Raw genomic sequence first — 18077 nt, forward strand, 5'->3', positions numbered from 1 at the left:
GGGTGGGAAGACACATCTGGGTTATCCTAAAAGATAACCTATCCTATCCATTTTGAGATCTTTATCTAGACCAGATTTAAGTTTAGAGAAGCCTTGTGTGAGAGGTGGTATTGTGCAGGGGTTTATTGATATACACAGAATTATTTTGTGATGCTGCTATATTCAAAACCAAGCCAAACCCCTTACACTGAATATTTTGGGTCCTGACTCGTTTGTGGTCCCGCTTTGTTCTGCATCCTATCTTGCCCACTCAGACTTCAGCCTGTCCTCTCTGTCTACACTGAATCATCTTTATTTTTACCTAGGAGCTACCAGTTGTGCATTAAATTGGTATCTTCTCTAAAGCAGAGTGAATAATTCATTAGAAGATCATTACAAGCGTTGTAATGGAAAATTGCTTTCCCAGCTGTATTTAATGGTCATGATAAAAGACAAGAACAGGAGCTACAATAGAGTTGGAACCCAGGCACCTGTAGGAAGGAGTAGAAGGGGCTGCTGTAATGTGCCTTTGGTTTCCTTCACCTGGCTGCTGCATTAGTTCCCTGGATTCTGTAATGGAATAAAAGGTTAAAAGGGGGCAGCTCCCTTCAGCCCCTGCTCCTGGGTCTGTAAGATTATTCCTCTGGGGACAGATACCATAGGTTTGTCTGCTTTTAAATCATCTCGAGCTGTGGGGTTCCTCTGTGTCTCCAGGGAGACTATTTCACCATGTAATTGTCCAAATTGTCAAGAGGTTTTTCTGAGGTTCAGCCTCAACTTCTCTTCCCCTGTAATTTTTGTCCTTTATTCTTAGCTATCTGCCTCTATTATATATGAATCTTACATTTTTATTTCTTCTTTTCTTTCCCCCCCCTTATTTGATACCTTTTAAAGGGTGTGTAAGGGGAAGGGTTTTGGTGATCAGAGCACAGACAAGGGTTTGCATTTCCAGGATTCAGCATGGAAATCTTTTAAATCCTGATGTACGTTTACTGCTAAGCTCTTCTGGGAGTCCTGTATGTCAATACCTAAACAGGAGGTGAGCTCTTTTAAAAATACTTCGCTCTTGTGCCTGTCGGCAGATTCAGTCTTTCTCAAATGGATCCAAAGCCTGGGGGAATCCATGACAATATTGAAGATTCACCTCTGTTATATTGCACTTTTCCTTCAAAACTTTTTCTCCTCCATTTGGGTTCTCTTTTGGAGCACCTCCCATACAAAGACAGGCTGATATAATTGGGGCTGTTCAGCCTCGGGAAGAGAAGCTGCGTGGAGACCTCAGAGCAGCTTCCAAGAGCTGAAGATGGCCTACAAGGGTGCCAGAGAGGGACAATTCATCAGGGGTTGTAGCAATAGGACAAGGGGTGATGGGTTCAAACTTAAACAGGGGAAGTTCAGGTTGGATATAAGGAAAAAGTTCTTCCCTGTGAGGGCGGTGAGGCTCTGGCACAGGTTGTCCAAAGAAGCTGTGGCTGCCCCATCCCTGGCAGTGTTCAAGGCCAGGTTGGATGGGGCTTGGAGCAACCTGATCTAATGGAAGGTGTCCCTGCCCATGGCAGGGGGTTTGAATTAGATGATCTTAAGGTCTTTTCCAACCTAAACCATTCTGTGATTCTGTGATATCAAACATCAGTGAAATACTCTCATTTTTAATCTTTTTTAAAACTACTCGTTCAGTGACATGATGTGTCTTTATTTTTCAGAATCCGGGTATTGACATTGGGGATGTTTCTGAAAGAAAAGCATTGAGGAAGAGCTTGAAGTGTAAAAATTTCCAATGGTACCTGGACCATGTTTATCCAGAAATGAGAAGATACAACAACACCATCGCTTATGGCGAGGTAATTACAGCTGAGCAGTCCCTTAGAGCAGACTGGTAATATTTACAGCTGGTGAGTCTCTGATGAGAAATAGCCTCAAAGGAGAGGAATGGGATTCAAAACACATGCTCTCTGTGTATAGTTATATAAATTTGTATAAGTCTTTTCACAGTTCCTTCTAAAAAGCTATTTTGGGGATTTATTTCTGAGCTTGGAAACCATATACAGTAAAATATTTTAATACCTCATTTACTGAACTGACAATTATCTATATTACCCATTGACTCCATAGATTAAGCAGCTGTATGTATATTTTTAATACATAGTCATCTTATAAAACCTTTTGACTTAAACTGAGCCTAATTCCTTACAAGGTCTCTGTAGGATACAGTGCATTGTCACAACAGCTTAAGGATGAGATAAAGTAAGGAGACTTAATTCAATCTCTGTTGGCTTTGAGACCGTACTGGGAATATAAAAACAGGCATTTATGGGAACTAATAGTACTCTGTTGCAGTAGGTCTCATAGAATAGTGGCAGTTTGAGAAGGCTTCTTGAAGCACAGCCTGAGCACCTCACATGGGCATTAATTTTAAGAAAGATTTATTATCAAAGTAACTTAATTCCTTCAAGCTGAAACCTCCCAAAAAGTGCTATTTTCAGAGGCATTGCTGCAGTTGCCCTATGTGGGGAGTCTAGAGAGGGGGCAGCTCTGCGTTGACAAACCTAGTGGCTGGGGTTCAGTGGGCATTGAGCTGTGTAGGATGAATCCAGCACTTCCATGCTCCTTCCAAAGTGTGTCCTACAGTACTTGACAACTGTCAAGTACTACTCTGTGTCCCCTCCTGCATCCCTGTGATGATTTGAAGGGGCTCCTTCTGCTCTATGGACATTTTTCCCTCGCTGCCTTTTTGAGCACTTTGAGATTTCAATGAAATACAAGCGACTCTGCATTGATTTCAGGCTCCTGGCAACAGGCTGACAGCAGCCTAAAACTGTTTGTTACCACCACACATGACCAAATACAAAGAAAACTGTATTCAAGGAAGTTGGCTCCTTTGAATGGTGATTATTATATAAAAGCAGTCATCATTAGGCCTTGTATTTAAAGAAAACATATGGCACACTAAACCCTTCTCTGCCTGATTATGCCTAGTGATATAGCACTGTCTATTCTTCCTATAGCCAGAGAGGCTGGAGACATTGCTGCACATCAGTTTATTGCTTATCTCCAAAGAGACAGGGCTGTATAACTGCAGTTTTTATTTCTTACAGCTTCGAAACAATAAAGCAAAAGACGTCTGCCTTGACCAGGGCCCCCAGGAGAACCACACAGCAATATTGTACCCGTGCCATGGCTGGGGACCGCAGGTGAGGAGTTAATGTGCTGAGACCGTGTGTGCTCAGAGCAGGAGGTACCCGGCAGAGGTTGCACAGACAGAGTATGGATGTGCAGCTTGTCTGTTGTCTTCACTCTCTCATGTACAAGGCCCGGCTTCTTCTTAAAGATACCTCAAATACAGATATAAAGATACTCCCAGCTACTCTTAGAGAAGCTATTTTCTGGATTACCATAATCATGCCAGAGTTGCAAGTAAAAGCATCATTTGAAAAAATCTTCCAGACCAGAGTAAATAATGCTGAAGACAAATAGCCAAAGAACAGAGCAGAGCATACACCAGCAGAGCATTTTAAGACCTTTCCTTTGTCTTTCACCCAGCAGAGTGAAAACATATCAACTGGGTAAAGAAAACAAGCAGTGTTTTTTAACAGGATGACAATTAGCTATTTCAGCTTGGCTGGGATTTGCTGTAGTGTTAGTTTTCTAGGACTCTTTTTGCCTCTCCAAAAATTTTTGAGCAAACCAAAAGCTTCTTATCCTAATTTTAATCTTATTCTAGATTAAAAATTGTGATTCCAAGATTCACTCTACATCTCGTATCTTCATAGAATCACAGACTGGTTTGGAAGGGACCTTAAAGCTCATCCAGTTTCAACCCCCTAGAGCAGGTTGCTCCAAGCCCTGTCCAAGCTGGCCTTGGACACTGCCAGGGATGGGGCAGCCACAGCTTCTCTGGGCACCCTGTGCCAGCACCTCAGCACCCTCACAGGGAAGAGCTTCTGCCTAAGAGCTCATCTCAATCTCCCCTCTGTCAGGTTAAAGCCATTCCACCTTATACTGTCCCTATATCCCTTGTCCAAAGCTCCAGGTTTCTTGCCAGCCTCCTTTAGGTATTGAAAGGCCACAGTAAGATTTCCACAGAGCCTTCTCTTCTTTTTTTTTTTTTTAAGAGGATTAATGGATGTGTCAAATACTGAAAGTTAGTGATGATGAACTAATTCAGCCTCTTCTGTAGTTTTATCTCCTACCGTGTTTTAAGAAGAAAGCAGCATGGGAATGCTGCTGGGTTCATCAACACAGACCTGGAACAAAATGAGGCACACCACTAGCTCTGTTGCTGCTGGCATCTCTTAAACCAACAGCAGACTCTAAGGTGGACTTCCAGGATCTGCAGCTCCAGGGATAATTTACCCAGTTCCCCCCTAACTTTTCCTCCCTATTTTTCTTATATCTCTGCCCATATCCTCACTTCAATATTTTGCCTAAATTCTGGGAATTCCTCTGTGTTTTTCATACTGTATGCCTAGTGGTCGTCATCTCATCTTGCAAATCCTTTAGCCCAGTGTCCTTCTCCCCTGCAATCTCTAAGGAGGAAACACAAGTTTCCCTTTAGATCTGGAAGCAGAATGGCCATTTGATGGGCCCCATGGGGTTTTCAAGAATTACAATGGGATTTTTAGGTTTTGTTTCATTACCAAAACCCAGCCTGACCTCTCTGAAGCCACAGAGTAGGAGCATTTGTTTTTCTGGCATTTTAGCTCTATCCGGTGATGCTCTGGGTGTTTTAACATCAGGATTTGTTGTATGTACCTGACTTAAACCTCATGCTTTTGCTTGCATTTTCCATGTAAATGTTCTATATGTGATATTTAGCCATGGCAGGGAAGTTGCAGATGATAGATTCTGCTGTCACTGTATTTGCATGGTGTGTAGTGGCAATGGGTGGAAAGAGGGTTAAACTCATTGATCATAGGTTCATTTTCAGTTAAAAAAAGGAACACAGTTCACGTGATGGGAATGCATAAAGAGCCTGTTCTCGCAGTATGGTCACTGTGGGCTTTGCAGGCTCACCAGGACTCTGTAATCCCAAAGCTCATCTGAGCCTGAACTGCAAACTTCAGGAGCCACCTGAGCCAAGGAGCCAGCTGCAGGAGTCCTTTGAGGTAGAGACAAATCTCACTTGGGTTTATCCTTGCCTTTAAACAAAGATCAGTCAACTGTGGCTGATGGAGTCACTGCTAAATATAACCTAGCTGTTGCTTAAATGCACACAGGTTTTTTCTTAAATGGCACAAACTGCTTTTTGGACTTTCTGGATGGAAGCTTAAACCTCTAAGTGCATTATAGTATGAGAAACTGAATTAGCCTGACATTGTCTGCTAACCCTGGGCTTTAAGATGAATGGCTAAAAGCAGATTATTTATTTTTCCCTTAGCTGTTTTTGTGATTAAACTTAACAATGTTTTCTTTTCCTACCTGATGTTCAAGTCAAACCTTGCAGTGCAGCAGGCTCCCTTCAGCTCGCCTGTTGTGCAAGCTCAGCACAGATTTTTCTTCCTGGTCTTCCACCTCCACATTGTCCCTTCCGTCTCCAGCTAAGAGCCAGTTCTTGGCAGTTCTTTTGTTTTGTGATACATTCCATTAGTTTAACTCCTTGAAAATGCTTTTAAAAATAGCTATCAGTAAGTGCAGAAACTTTGAAATTAGCCTTTTGCAGAAGCACGAGCCCCGCACAGAAGAAATTGGACTTTCGCTACTACTGTTTAATTAATGGGCTGCGTGTTGTAATTTATTGCTGGAAGTATAATTAGAAGCAATGTAAACACACTGTTCATATAACTCACTTTTATACATATGTATGTATATACATAGCAGCCTTCCAGTATCTGAAGGGGGCCTACAAGGGTGCAAAAGAGGGGCTCTTCATCAGGGACTGCAGTGGTAGGAAAAGGGGTGATGGGTTTAAACTGAAATAGGTTAGGTTGGATATAAGGAAAAAATTCTTCCCTGTGAGGGTGCTGAGGTGCTGGCACAGGGTGCCCAGAGAAGCTGTGGCTGCCCCATCCCTGGCAGTGTTCAAGGCCAGGTTGGACACAGGGGCTTGGAGCAACCTGCTCTAGTGGAAGGTGTCCCTGCCTGTGGCAGGGGATTGGAACTGGATGAGCTTTAATTTCCCTTCCAACCCAAACCATTCTATGATTTTATGATTCTGTGTGTATAAAAACCGCACAAGGAGTTGCATCTGAAAGCACATACAGTGGTGCCTGTGCTCAATGTTTGTGTATTTTCCTAAAATCTCCGTGTCTTTCCTTGATACTGCGGCCCATTACATACGTATTTAAATGCATTTCACAATAAGGAGAAGGTTCCTTGGCTGTGGTAAGTGAGGGTGAGATGTACGCTCCCTGCTGCCATTTGACGCAAGGACAGTGGCGTCATGGGTCCTGTTCCCTGCCACGCCAGGCAGTGTTGGGATTTTGTTGGAAGTCCTCACTCTTAGGTCCATCCTCACACCGTGCTCCTGTATCTGTAGATGAGCAGTCCAACTCAGAGAGAGGGGGAATGACCTACTCTGTAGGGAAAGATGTGTCCCATTTAAGGGAGGGCAGTTTGTATTATACCCTGAGTTCCTGGTGATGACTGCTAATCTGTTCAAGCTATGTGTAGCATTCAGCTGGACACAGTTAGGTGCAATGAATCCCATACCGAGTGCTGAATGCAGATGAGATCTTGGCCTCTGTTGTAGCATCCATCAGTGGGGGAAATTCTTGTTTTTCTCTTGTTTTCTCTGTAGCTTTCCATTTCCCTGCATTCATTCACTTCCAGGTCAAATCAGTATCAGATTTCATGATGAAGTATCCTTTTACCCTGTAATTATATTGAGCTTGCTCATGGGTTTTTTTTGTTCCTGATGGCTTCATCCTTTAAGCAATACATCACGAAAACACCTTGCCATAATGATGTATTACACTAATAATACAGTAATACCTCATTGGAGTGACAGAACTATGGTGATATATTAAGGTGATAGAAAGCACTATAATACTATAAAACTTAAGATAATGTTCACCCAGCAGAGCATTTCATTTAATTATAGGATAAAATATGTTTTGCCCATTTAAGCATCAGAACTTGAGGACAAAACCATCAATACTGAGATCATCGGGGACATGGCAATATCAAGGGTGACAAAATAGCACATGGGATTAAATTGTGTTAAAAACTGTTAGCTTTACTTATGGTTACTAGTTGGTGATCTGCTCAGTGCAAAAAGGAAGCTAAACAACCCTAAATTATTTTCCAATAGAGTCAATGAAGGTCATCAAGGCTTTTATTTCCCAGGTGCTAAGACATCTAATTAACTTCCTCCCATCCCTGAGATGCAGCGAGCCAGAAACAATAATCAAAGAAGATGTATTGGTGGTGGAAGTTTGCCAGTGGGAAATGAGCCCAAGTGATGCACTGGGCACATGTGGGACTGTGCACCCTCAGCTCTCACAGCATCAGCAGCAGGTGTACGTCCGCTCAAGGCCAAGTAGCCCCCCAAAGTGGTACCTGAAGCTTTGCAAGATGCAGTTTTACCTGTTCGTAAGAGGCTGTGGGTTATGGATCAGCGTTTCTGTCTGGGGATGTGGCTTTGGGCCACTGTTGATTAAGAGATTTAAGACCTCATCAACATTAACCACTTTTAAATGGTTCACTTGTTAATACTTTTAAACTGGTTTTCTCTGGTCCTTTCTCTTGGTGTTTCCCTTTCCTGTGCCAGGCTGGTAACACCTTCAGGCATTGCCTCAGGCTTGTACCTCCATGTTTGTCTTTTTCCAGCTGGATTGGCTGTATCCTTCCCTGTTCAGGTCGTGCCTGGCCTGGTCTGCTTTTTGGAGCTGGCAAACCTGCTTAGCAGGCAGTAGGACGTAGGACAGGTCACTTTAAAGGATAGATATATGGGGGGGGGGGGGCAACCTAGTCCAGTGGAAGGTGTCCCTGCCTATGGCACGTGGTTGGAACTGGATGAGCTTTAAGAACCCTTCCAACCCAAACCATTCTGGGATTCTGTGATCTTATTCACCAGAGATCTTATTCACCAGAGATCATCATCCAAGGCTGTGCTGGCTGCCTTGAAGCAGGCAAGTTTGCTTGTAATGCTGAGTTGTTGAGTTGGTGAAATGCTGCAACCGCTGAGAAGGTTTTAATAACAACAGTACATGTAATTTACTGATACTATAAAGCATTCATGGGGCATAATCAGTTTCTAAGATAGGCTCAAGACCTTGAACAGGCCCCCTGCTCTTTAAAATGTTGGTCAATGCACTATATGGTGATGAATTGGAGGCACTTCCCATCCAGGCAGAAAATGCCACTAGGCTGAAGCTGTGCTCCCCAAGCAGCCCCTGGGGCCATCTCTAGTGTCGGCCCCAGAAAAATCCCTAAATGCCTTAGGAGCACAGTGGAGCTTGCACTAGCGAATTAGATGGGACTTGGGAATAATCACTCTCAGGTTTGATGGTTGGACAGGCTCAAAGGCTGCAGCGGCTGTTGCTGAGCCGCCACTGCGCCAGCAGAGTAGATCAGGCATTAGCAGTGTGCTAGATCCAGACATGTGTTCAGGGCTTTATTTATCTGGCTGTTATACATGGTAGATGACACATCTAATAGATGCACTTAATACATTTTCCATAATCTCTGCATTTGTTTTTCAGCTCATGTTGTCTCCCTGCAGCCCCTGCACCACTCCCTTCCTAGGGAAAGATTTGATTTTTGCTCTACTTATTTTTCGCACCACATTAGGCGATAACGTGTAAGAGCAGAAATCATGTTGCCTTGTGGGCATTAGGCCAACCGTCTGGAGACAAGCTGCCAAACATCGTGAGAAAAGAAGGTGTCTAGCACATTGATTATGTACGTGGTAGGAAACATTTCAGAAACACGAGGAGAATAACTTGCAGTGCCCATTTGGGACCTCTGAGTGATTTCTTCTTCTGTCATGGAGAGGCCATGGGGGTTTTTCTTTTATATGTGTCTATATATACACACATATAGATATACATATATATACCTCTTACTTTGTGCAAGTGGCCTCATCCTCTGTGTTGGTGTTCAATACTAATTCAGATCAGTTGCATCTGAATGCCCAGGGCTCATTCCCAAGTTGCTCCAGCCTGATGGAGCCTGGCCCAGTGTGAGCTTTGGGGGTGGATGGGATCCCTGACTTGTGGTCAGGCATCCTGTGCCTGTGAGTGAATCGGTAAGAGGAGGAGTTGGTGATGGATATGACTTTAAGCTCTGTGAGCTGCACTCCTTTCCACCCCTGCTGCACCAGCGCAGCGATTTGAAGGGGAAATTACTGTAAAGCTAAAGAGACGTCTGTCAGGTTAAAGCAATTCCCCCTTGTCTTTTTCAAAAGTCCCTCTCCAGATTTCTCATAGGCCTCCTTTAGGTATTGAAAGACTGTTACAACATCTCCCCTGAGCCATCTCTTCTCTGGGCTGAATATCTTTGGCAAGTGAACCTCTGTGAGATGTAAAGAAGCAGAGCTCTTGCTTCAGTGCACAGCACATTGAATAAAAGTGTAACTCCACCAGCAGGTGGGACTAAAGCACGAGGAAGATGGGCAGAATACGGTCTTTTTGGAGGATTCAGCACACCTAAACCTACAGCCAACATCGAGGGGAGGCAAAATCAGCTCCAAGCACCATAACTGTGTCTGTGGTTACTAGCCAGAGTTAGACCTTGTTTCATTGTTTTAACTTCATTTTCAGTGTTTAATTATTCTAACTGAGATAACCCAAACTCCCAGTGTGATTTACTGTCTCTTTTTAAGCATCTGGGTCATAGATATGCCCAGTTAATTAGTGTGCTGAATACTCTCTATTTGTCTGCTAGATAATGGATTGATTCATAGTTTAAATAAGCAGCTGTGTATATCTCTCCCTTGAACAGGAAAGGCAGGCCGCTGTCATTCATCTCTTTCACTCCTGAATTTAAACGTGTTTAGGGAAATATTTTGGTGGGATTCCTTAAACCCTGTGAATGCAGGAGCCCTCTGTGGTGTGGGCCCTGTCTCAGTGCCACTGCCCAACATCCCTGGGAGAGCCATCAACTCTGCCTGATGTTCCCAGCCTGCATCTCCTTGGCAGCTGAGCCGGGTCCCGGGAGCACAGGGCAGTGGAATGCAGGGGGAATTGCAGGCTGTAGCTGCAATCCTGAGCCTTTGCTTCAGGGCTGAACCATGGGGAGATTTGGGCTTGCATCCATGAGGAACGTGAAGCCATTTGTATATTGCCCCCCTTTGGCTGCTGCTGCTGCTGTTGGAGTATCTGTGCCAGTCACACCAGCAGCTTCATTCACAGGCCAAATCAAGGCTGGCTCACCAGGCATGCCAGAAGCCAACATCATTCACGAGGCCAAACCAGCTGACTCCGTGAAAACCAGGGGAGATCATCCATTGCCCCAATGTGCAGAGTTGTTCAGGCTCAAATTGAAGCTGGAGGAGTCTGCCCTGTGATGGGGTTTAAGGCTCAGAGTCATTCTTACGCCATTTCCTGTGTTCCAGCTCCTCACCTGCATCTGCAAAAAAAAATTCCCAAAACAAAAACAAAGAAAGGCTGAGAAAGTTGGATTTTTCTCCTCTTGTCAGTTCTGGCACCATCCTCACACAGCTTTTTTCCTGGGGCTGTGCAAGCTTGTCCTTTCCTCTATCACTTTTAATGATGTTCCAAAGAGACTGATGGTTGTCTTCCCTCGCCTTCCCTGCCCCTCAGCTTGCACGCTACACCAAGGAGGGATTCCTGCATCTTGGCGCCCTTGGACCACGACTCTCCTACCCGATACCCGCTGCCTGGTAGATAATGTGAAAAGCCGCTTCCCTCAGCTCCTCGACTGTGAGAAGGTCAAGAGCAGCCTCCATAAGCGTGTGAATTTCATACAGGTTTGTTATGGTCTGCCATCGATGCTGCTCCTCTGCTTCCCAAACTATGGGCTGTGGCACTTTGTCTTTTGGCATGGAACAGTGTGGGGACAAAGCTGAAATGGTCCTGTGCCACAGCGGGTGCCAGGTCCTAGTACAGAGGGAAAAGTTAAAAGAGATCTAGGGACAGGGACAGGCATTTTAGGACCATTTCAGTAGAAGTTTCCCATTCTTGGATACCCTCAAGTGTATGTAAACCTGCCCGTGCGAATGACTTCCAGGTTTCTTTGTTCTTACAGATAAACTGTGGTGAAATTGGTCTTCAGTTCTGGGCCCCTCACTACAAAAGAGATATTGAGGTGCAGGAGCGGGTCCAGAGAGGGCAATGAAGCTGGTGAAGGGCCTGGAGCACAAGTCTGATGAGGAATGGCTGAGGGACCTGGGGGAGTTTAGTCTGGAGAACAGAAGGCTCAGGGGGACCTTATCGCTCTCTACAACTACCTGAAAGGAAGATGTAGTGAGGTGGGAGTCACTCTCTTTTCCCAAGTAACAAGCGATAGGACAAGAGGAGACGGCCTCAAGCTGTGACAGAGGAGGTTTAGACTGGATATTAGGAACAATTTCTTCCCCAAAGGGTGCTCAGGCATTGGAACAGGCTGCCCAGGGCAGTGCTGGAGTCACCGTCCCTGGAAGTGTTCACAAACTGTATAGACAAGGCCCTTAGTGACATGAGTTAGTGGTGGCCTTGGCAGTGCTGGGGAACAGTTGGACTTGATGATCTTAAAAGTCTTTTCCAACCTGTTTGATTCTGTGAAGTACAGGAAAACACGGTACCTTTGTCTCAGAGTGTAAATAATACCCATTCTACAGATGTGTCACACCTTTGGAAGGCAGGGTGCAGCCATGCTGTTTAAACATTACAGATGTCCTTTAGTTGCTAATGTGTTAGGTGTCCATGTTGTCAGTGGTAATGGTTGCTCATTCAATTCACATTGATTATTTCAGGAATTATTTTATTGTTGGAATTGCATTACCACCCAGCTAAGTGCTGTGAGTTCTCTAGCAATGCACAAGGGCACAGCTGCACTCCTGGACGTGACACAGGCCTGGCTTGCTTCACAGGCAACCCTGTGTCTTTCATTTTCTTCATGTTTTCCCTATCTATATCCTTTAATTGCAGAATGGTGCCATCCTGAACAAGGGAACAGGACGATGCTTGGAAGTGGAGAACAGGGGAATGGCCGGCATTGATCTGATTCTTCGCAGCTGCACAGGACAAAGGTGGATGATTAAAAATTTCATCAAGTAAAGATTGGAAGAGTCAGAGCAGTTTGGCTCGAAACGCAGATGACTTGAACTGATCGGACTGGACTCCTTTGGAAAGGACGAAATATCAAAACAGAGCTTTATTCATGTTATTAGGAGAGGACATGGGGGAAATGGGCATTTGTCTTTTTATTTTTATTGTATATTAGTCTCCCACAGCTGATTCTGACTGTGCAAAATTGGGTCAGAACTGCTATTTTCTTCTGGCAAGCACTCTAAAAGATACCACTTATTTCTGCTGGTATGACTGTAATAAGCTCATGCAGTCTTGTATGCATTTTACTGACAGCGAATTGTTGCTTTCCCAGACAACTCCAGGCTCTCCAAAAGTGCCGGGTAGGTTTGCACCACGGTGGGACTTGAGAGACCCTGGATTTACCTGCCTGGCAAGCATGAAAACTTAGGTGCTTGTGAGAGGGAAAGTTTGCCAAGCCCCATATGAGCTGAGTTTGAAAGATGTGGTGCTTTGTTAGGTCCTCTCTCCCTTTTCCCTTTGTTGCCCTTGCATCCAGCAGCCACTTTCTTGAGTCTGGGAAAGGCAAAGCGCACCTTGGTAGCTCCCATGGATCTTTCCAACCCTTAGTCACAGATGTCATCCAACAAAATCCTATTGAATAGAATCAGTGATCTCCCCTTGCCTCCTCTCTATCACCCACATGCTGCTGTTGGCCAGGCCACGCCATGCAGCACCGCTCCCTCCTATGGAGACTCCAGATGTCTGTCTGCCTGCCTGCCTGGACAGTTGCCTGCCCTTTTGGGTGTCAGTTGGACTTATGCATGGTGAGTAAGGCTTGTGGGATGCTTCCTGCTCCATGGAAGCCTGGGTTGCTTCAGAGCCACCTTTACCACCTTGCAGGGCCATTGGCCTGGCACTGTGCCCCTGGAGACCCATCTTCACCCCTTTTTTTCCTCTTTTCTTGTAGAAATGAGGATGGATGTGCAGGTATGTGTAACAGACTGAGAGCAGGTAACACAAGAGAAAGTCCTGCTTGGGCTTCCCTCCCATGGAGACCATAGGATTTGTTTTTAAGGCATCCTTGTTTTGAACAAAGATACCAGTAATGGTAGTCTCCATAACTTTGTAGTGGTGTTCTCTTCCTGAGGCTCGGCAATGCCTGTTGCACCTGGTCAGTGTGAAGGTGTCCACCCCAAACAGCGTGTGTTGCTGCAAACCTTCATGACCTATGGTGGAGTAAAGAAGGGAAAGGGAGAGCAAGAGATCAATAAATGGCACTTTGGCTGAAATTCCTGACCTTGAAGTCACTTGAGGCTTGTTAATATGGTGGGGCAATCTCACTTGCTTTTTTTGGCCCACAGTAATCTTGGCTACCAAATCTACCCAGCCATCATGGGAGACCATTGGTTTGGGGTCCTGATGTCTGGCTGTCTAGAAAAGGGAATCATGGTCTTGCAAAGTTGCTTTACGTGGATGCTAGACTAATGGGTGGATACAGACTTCGCTCAGTGGAGAGGAGAAGCCAGCCCATCTCCTGTCCTTCTCACAGAATAATACTGTTTCTGGTTGCCCTCTGGCTAGGGTGCACTAAAATATATTAATATATGAGATGTACATGTAAATATGTTTCCCAAAGACGGGATGTGCACAGAGTTGTTTGCTGCAGAGCACTCATGCCTGTCTTCCATTTGCATCAGGATGAAGCTACCTGGATGTTTAATGAGTTTAATTTTCAATGCCATGCAGCAGGTTTATAACTGATGTTTTAGTAATTTATTGTACAGAAGCCGATATCTTTCATTGTTCCTTCTACAGCCATGAGCATCGCTTAGGACTGATTGTTCATTTAGGCTTGACAAGACTTCCTCGTCCATTGGGGTTGTCTCCTATTTTTTTCCCTTCTTTGATGAAGTAAAACCTCTTAGTTGTCCTGAATTGCAAAGTAGGGAGTCAATGTAGAATTTTTCTCTCTTATTCGCTGTGGCATCATCTCTTGTGTAATAAATTTTAGCACTTACAAAACCAGTATCATCACAATGTCTTCAGGTGCATGATATGTTTCCCCTTGCATTGCTGGTGCCTTCCAAGGAAAGCAATTTACTGATGAGGTGGACTCCAGGAAAAGTCTGGGGGATTTAAGACTTCACGGCTATTGGTCAAAATGGTAAAACGCCCTGTAATTGAACCATCAGGTTGCTGTCAGTCATCAGTGGAAGCCACATACTGTTTAGTGTTGGGAAAAGCCTGCATGTTTCAGGATAAATAACCAAAAAGCCCTTGGATGTTGCCTGTGCTGTAATTCATGGTTCCCAGTCCAGCTCTACTCCTGCCAGTGCTCAGGGTGCCAACAGATGGGCTTTGTCAGATTTAATCTGGTGGTATAAGGTGTCACCACCCCCAGCCTTCCATCTGCTTCAGCTGCTGGAGGTTTCTGTCCCCGCCACTGACAGCAGAGATGAATGTGTGGCTACACCTCAGCTACCGCAGTTGGCAGGACGTGCTTCAGCCAGCAGGCAGGAGGGACTTGCTCTATTGAACACACAGGATTGTCAGTCACAGTCACTCTGGGATGTCCACACGGCTTGGCTCAGGAGGCAGCAACCAGCTACCTTGGTGGCATTCGGGAACTTGTCCTCAGGCAACACAAGACAACCTGGCAACGAGGATCCTGTGGGTGATGGGCTCTTTGATCCTTTGAAATATTAAGGTTCAGAGATGCCTTTCCTTCACGCTACATAAAGAAAACAAATAATATCCAATAGGAAGGGGACAGTGGAGATGAACACATTGCTCCAGGACCCTCAGATGGGGCAGAAACCCTGGGGAGGTGTTTTCCCTGTTCTCCATGGTGTATATAGAGTGCTTTCGAATGGCTGAAAAGAAGCAGCATGAGTAAAACCAGGATTAAAAGTGCAAATTGAATCTGCTGCGTATGCGTAGCTGAAGTTCTGTTCTGACACTGGTTTGTGACATGCAGAGATGATTGCCGAGGCGACGACCTGAGGTCTGCACCCTCTGAAACCATAGAAATCTGTCTTAGAAATCTGGATCTAAGTGTTGCATCTTGCGCTTATCTCTAATAATATGTTAATTGCTTTAAAAAGTGATATCGAAGTGGTTCTTATTAAATATATGATTTGAGCCTTGCCTCTTGAGTGATTTTAAAAAGATTCACTGCTGATGAGATACAGAGGCAGTCATTCTTCTCTGTTACTTATTTAATAGAAAAGTGCTGCTGTTTTAATGGAACTTCCATTTTTAAAAGAAATGGAAATGAAGGTGAAATCAAGAGAGATGCCCGATGCAGATTAACCTCTCATTTCATCCATCCCTGCCGGCTGCCACTCACCAAGATAATGCAGTTACATTCCAGAAGCTGAAAAGAGACGTTACATGGTAGAAAAACATCGCTTGCAAATGCATTCCTGTGCCCAGGCTGGATGTTTCTAAATGTAATCTAAAGCTTGGGGCACTCCTTAGACCCACTTTCTGTATCCGTCTTCTAAATAAAATGTTGGTTGGTGATGTGATCCCTATGAAAGACAGCGAGGTACGGGTAAATACATTCCTACACAGGAGGGAAGTCTAACTGTTGGGTGCAGTGTTGCAGTACTGACAGGAGCAGCAGCTCTCCCACCTAAGCTGAGGACACCGCAGGTTAGTAGCGTCAGTCCAGGTAAGTGTGGCCTCGAACCTTGGGCCTGTTTGGGCAGGGCATGGTACATGGAGGTCCATCATGGAGTGTCCCATTTGCAGCCACAGCTCTCCTGAGGGATGGCACAGGATGAAAACCTGTGCTCTTGTTGTGTGCATTTTACACACTCAAGACTTTCTAAGGGGAAAGGTCCAGGTAAGAAGGTTGGTTGGCCAGGCCAGTTTGGATGAGATGTGGAGCAACCTGGTCTAATGGAAGGTGTTCCTGCCTGTGGCAGGGGATTAGAACTGGATGAGCTTTGAAGTTCCTTCCAACACAAACCATTCCATGATTCTACGAAGAAAACTGTATGATCTGATGTGCTTTACAGCAAATTGAAGTCAACAGCGAGCTCTTAACTCTTCCGATGCCCTTAGCAGGGCATTTGTGCTGCTCCAGGCAGAGAGCTAAACTTTGGGAAAGTTGCCTCTAAGCCCTTGAAGGAAGTTAGACTGCTGCCACTTCTAAGTCAGAAGTTTTAACTCGTGGACTCCCAATAGAAAAGCCACTCTGCTTGATCACTGGGCAATTTGGGCACTCATCCACAGCTAATAGATACACATTTAAGCACTCTACAGTGTGAAATTAAGCATTTGGAATCTCTGCAGCTCATCTTTGTAGATGAAAAGTCATCTTACATTGACTGGGGAGTGGGAAAAGTGTATATGACCATAAGGAGTCTCAGCTGGATTTCCAAGGACATTGGGATGAAGAATGAAAGGGCACTTTCTTGTAACTGCCAAACCAAAGTGATCTGTAGATGGTCCTTTAAACATCAGAAAAACTTTGTGCCAGCTTTAGGGACATAAACCCTTCCAGCCACACCACCCTGGTGCCAGGAAGGTGAGGGGCTGAGCTCTTCTGCATCTGTACTGAAAGGCCAAGATCTTGTATATGGGCTGATCCTGTGTGTTGGGAGGACGTGGTTCCTGGAATGCCTGTTCTTATAAATCAGAAAATACCCCAAATTATTAATGGCTTTAAGTCTTCCCACAGGCAGGAGCCACACAACACGCTGAAGCCAGTGAAGCTGCTCAGCTCATTCAGGTTTTCAGCTAAGTTGGCGCTGGTGTGGGACCAGGATCTTTGCTGCTCCTTTGGCTTACACAAGCTTGAAATCGCAGCTCAGTGGTCTTCTTATCCAGGATACCTTGTCAAGAGCAAGTGGGTTCCGTGTCACACCCCATGAGGGTTACTGTGATAAATACCTGCTCGTGTCTGAGCTGAGTGCAGCAGCCTGTGCCATCCAGAGCTCCTCACCTCCGGGAGGCCTCACCTATGGGCTGAGGTAGATATTTGTAGTAGGAAAAAGGGTCGGTTCCTAGAATCACAGGCTGGTTTGGGTTGGAAGGGACCTTAAAGCTCATCCAGTTCCAACCCGCTCCCACAGGCAGGGACACCTTCCACTAGGCCAGGTTGCTCCAGAACTGCACACAGTGCTCCAAGAGGGGTCTCACGAGAACAGAATAGAGGGGCCTATTTACAGCACTGCTAGTTTGGGTTACTCCTGCAAGCCCTATCTGAGAACTTGGCCCCAGTGCTTTGGGTTGCACTTGGAGCTGAGATTCCTGCATGCTGGTTGTGCTCAAGGCAGCCCTATTGGGAAAATAATAACCTAGGCATTAGCTCCAGGCTCTCCTAACCTGATAAATATTTATTTTGAAAGCATGCAGGAATCACTACCTAGCAGAGCCATCCTGATCTTCCGTGTCAAGTGCTGTTCCTCTGACAGAAGGCAAAATAACAAGAAGAAAGATTGTATAACCCAGAGAGCTACCCAGAGGAGGAGTTTCTTATTTTATTCCCATCTGGTGGCTGAGATGTGATGGGTAATAGCTCTCCAAATGTCTTTCCTGGCTATTGTAATTCTAGGTTTTACTGTTATAGGCAAGTATTTCATAGTTAGGCAAGAACCCGTGCAGGAACTATTTTCTAACTGTGCTCTTTAGAAATGACAGCCTGGAGGAAAATAACAGCAGAGTGGGGACAAGGTGATTTGCTGTGCTGAGATACAGAATTGGCACCCAGCACTAAACCAGGAACAACCCCTGGCATTTTGAGAGCAGAACAGCTACTGTGAGGATCCTTATAGCCTTGCACACTGCTCCTGAGGAGGCTGGGTAGTTTCCTGCAGTGCTCCTCAGCACTCAAAATGTGTTTGAAGCCTCATCCTGGGAAGACTGGCCCACAACAGGGCAGGGGGAGAAGATAGGGTGAAAAAGGTTGCAGGTCAAGAGAAGGGCAGAGAGATCATTTGCCAGTTGCCATCATGG

At 45.2% G+C, this 18077-nt stretch overlaps 1 protein-coding gene across 1 annotated transcript in view; it reads left to right on the top strand.

Annotated features, from left to right (window-relative positions):
* The window catches only part of GALNT17 (polypeptide N-acetylgalactosaminyltransferase 17), a 194561-nt gene extending 179310 nt beyond the window's left edge, over positions 1 to 15251 (top strand). The window contains 5 exon segments of the mRNA XM_030472544.1: positions 1683 to 1820; positions 3075 to 3170; positions 10683 to 10728; positions 10731 to 10849; positions 12009 to 15251. Coding sequence (XP_030328404.1) covers positions 1683 to 1820; positions 3075 to 3170; positions 10683 to 10728; positions 10731 to 10849; positions 12009 to 12137 — 528 coding nt within the window. The 3' untranslated portion in view covers positions 12138 to 15251.
* Positions 15252 to 18077: the final 2826 nt, after the last annotated feature.

The sequence above is a fragment of the Strigops habroptila genome (genome assembly GCF_004027225.2).
Source record: "Strigops habroptila isolate Jane chromosome 13 unlocalized genomic scaffold, bStrHab1.2.pri S16, whole genome shotgun sequence".
Classification (NCBI taxonomy): Eukaryota; Metazoa; Chordata; class Aves; order Psittaciformes; family Psittacidae; genus Strigops; species Strigops habroptila.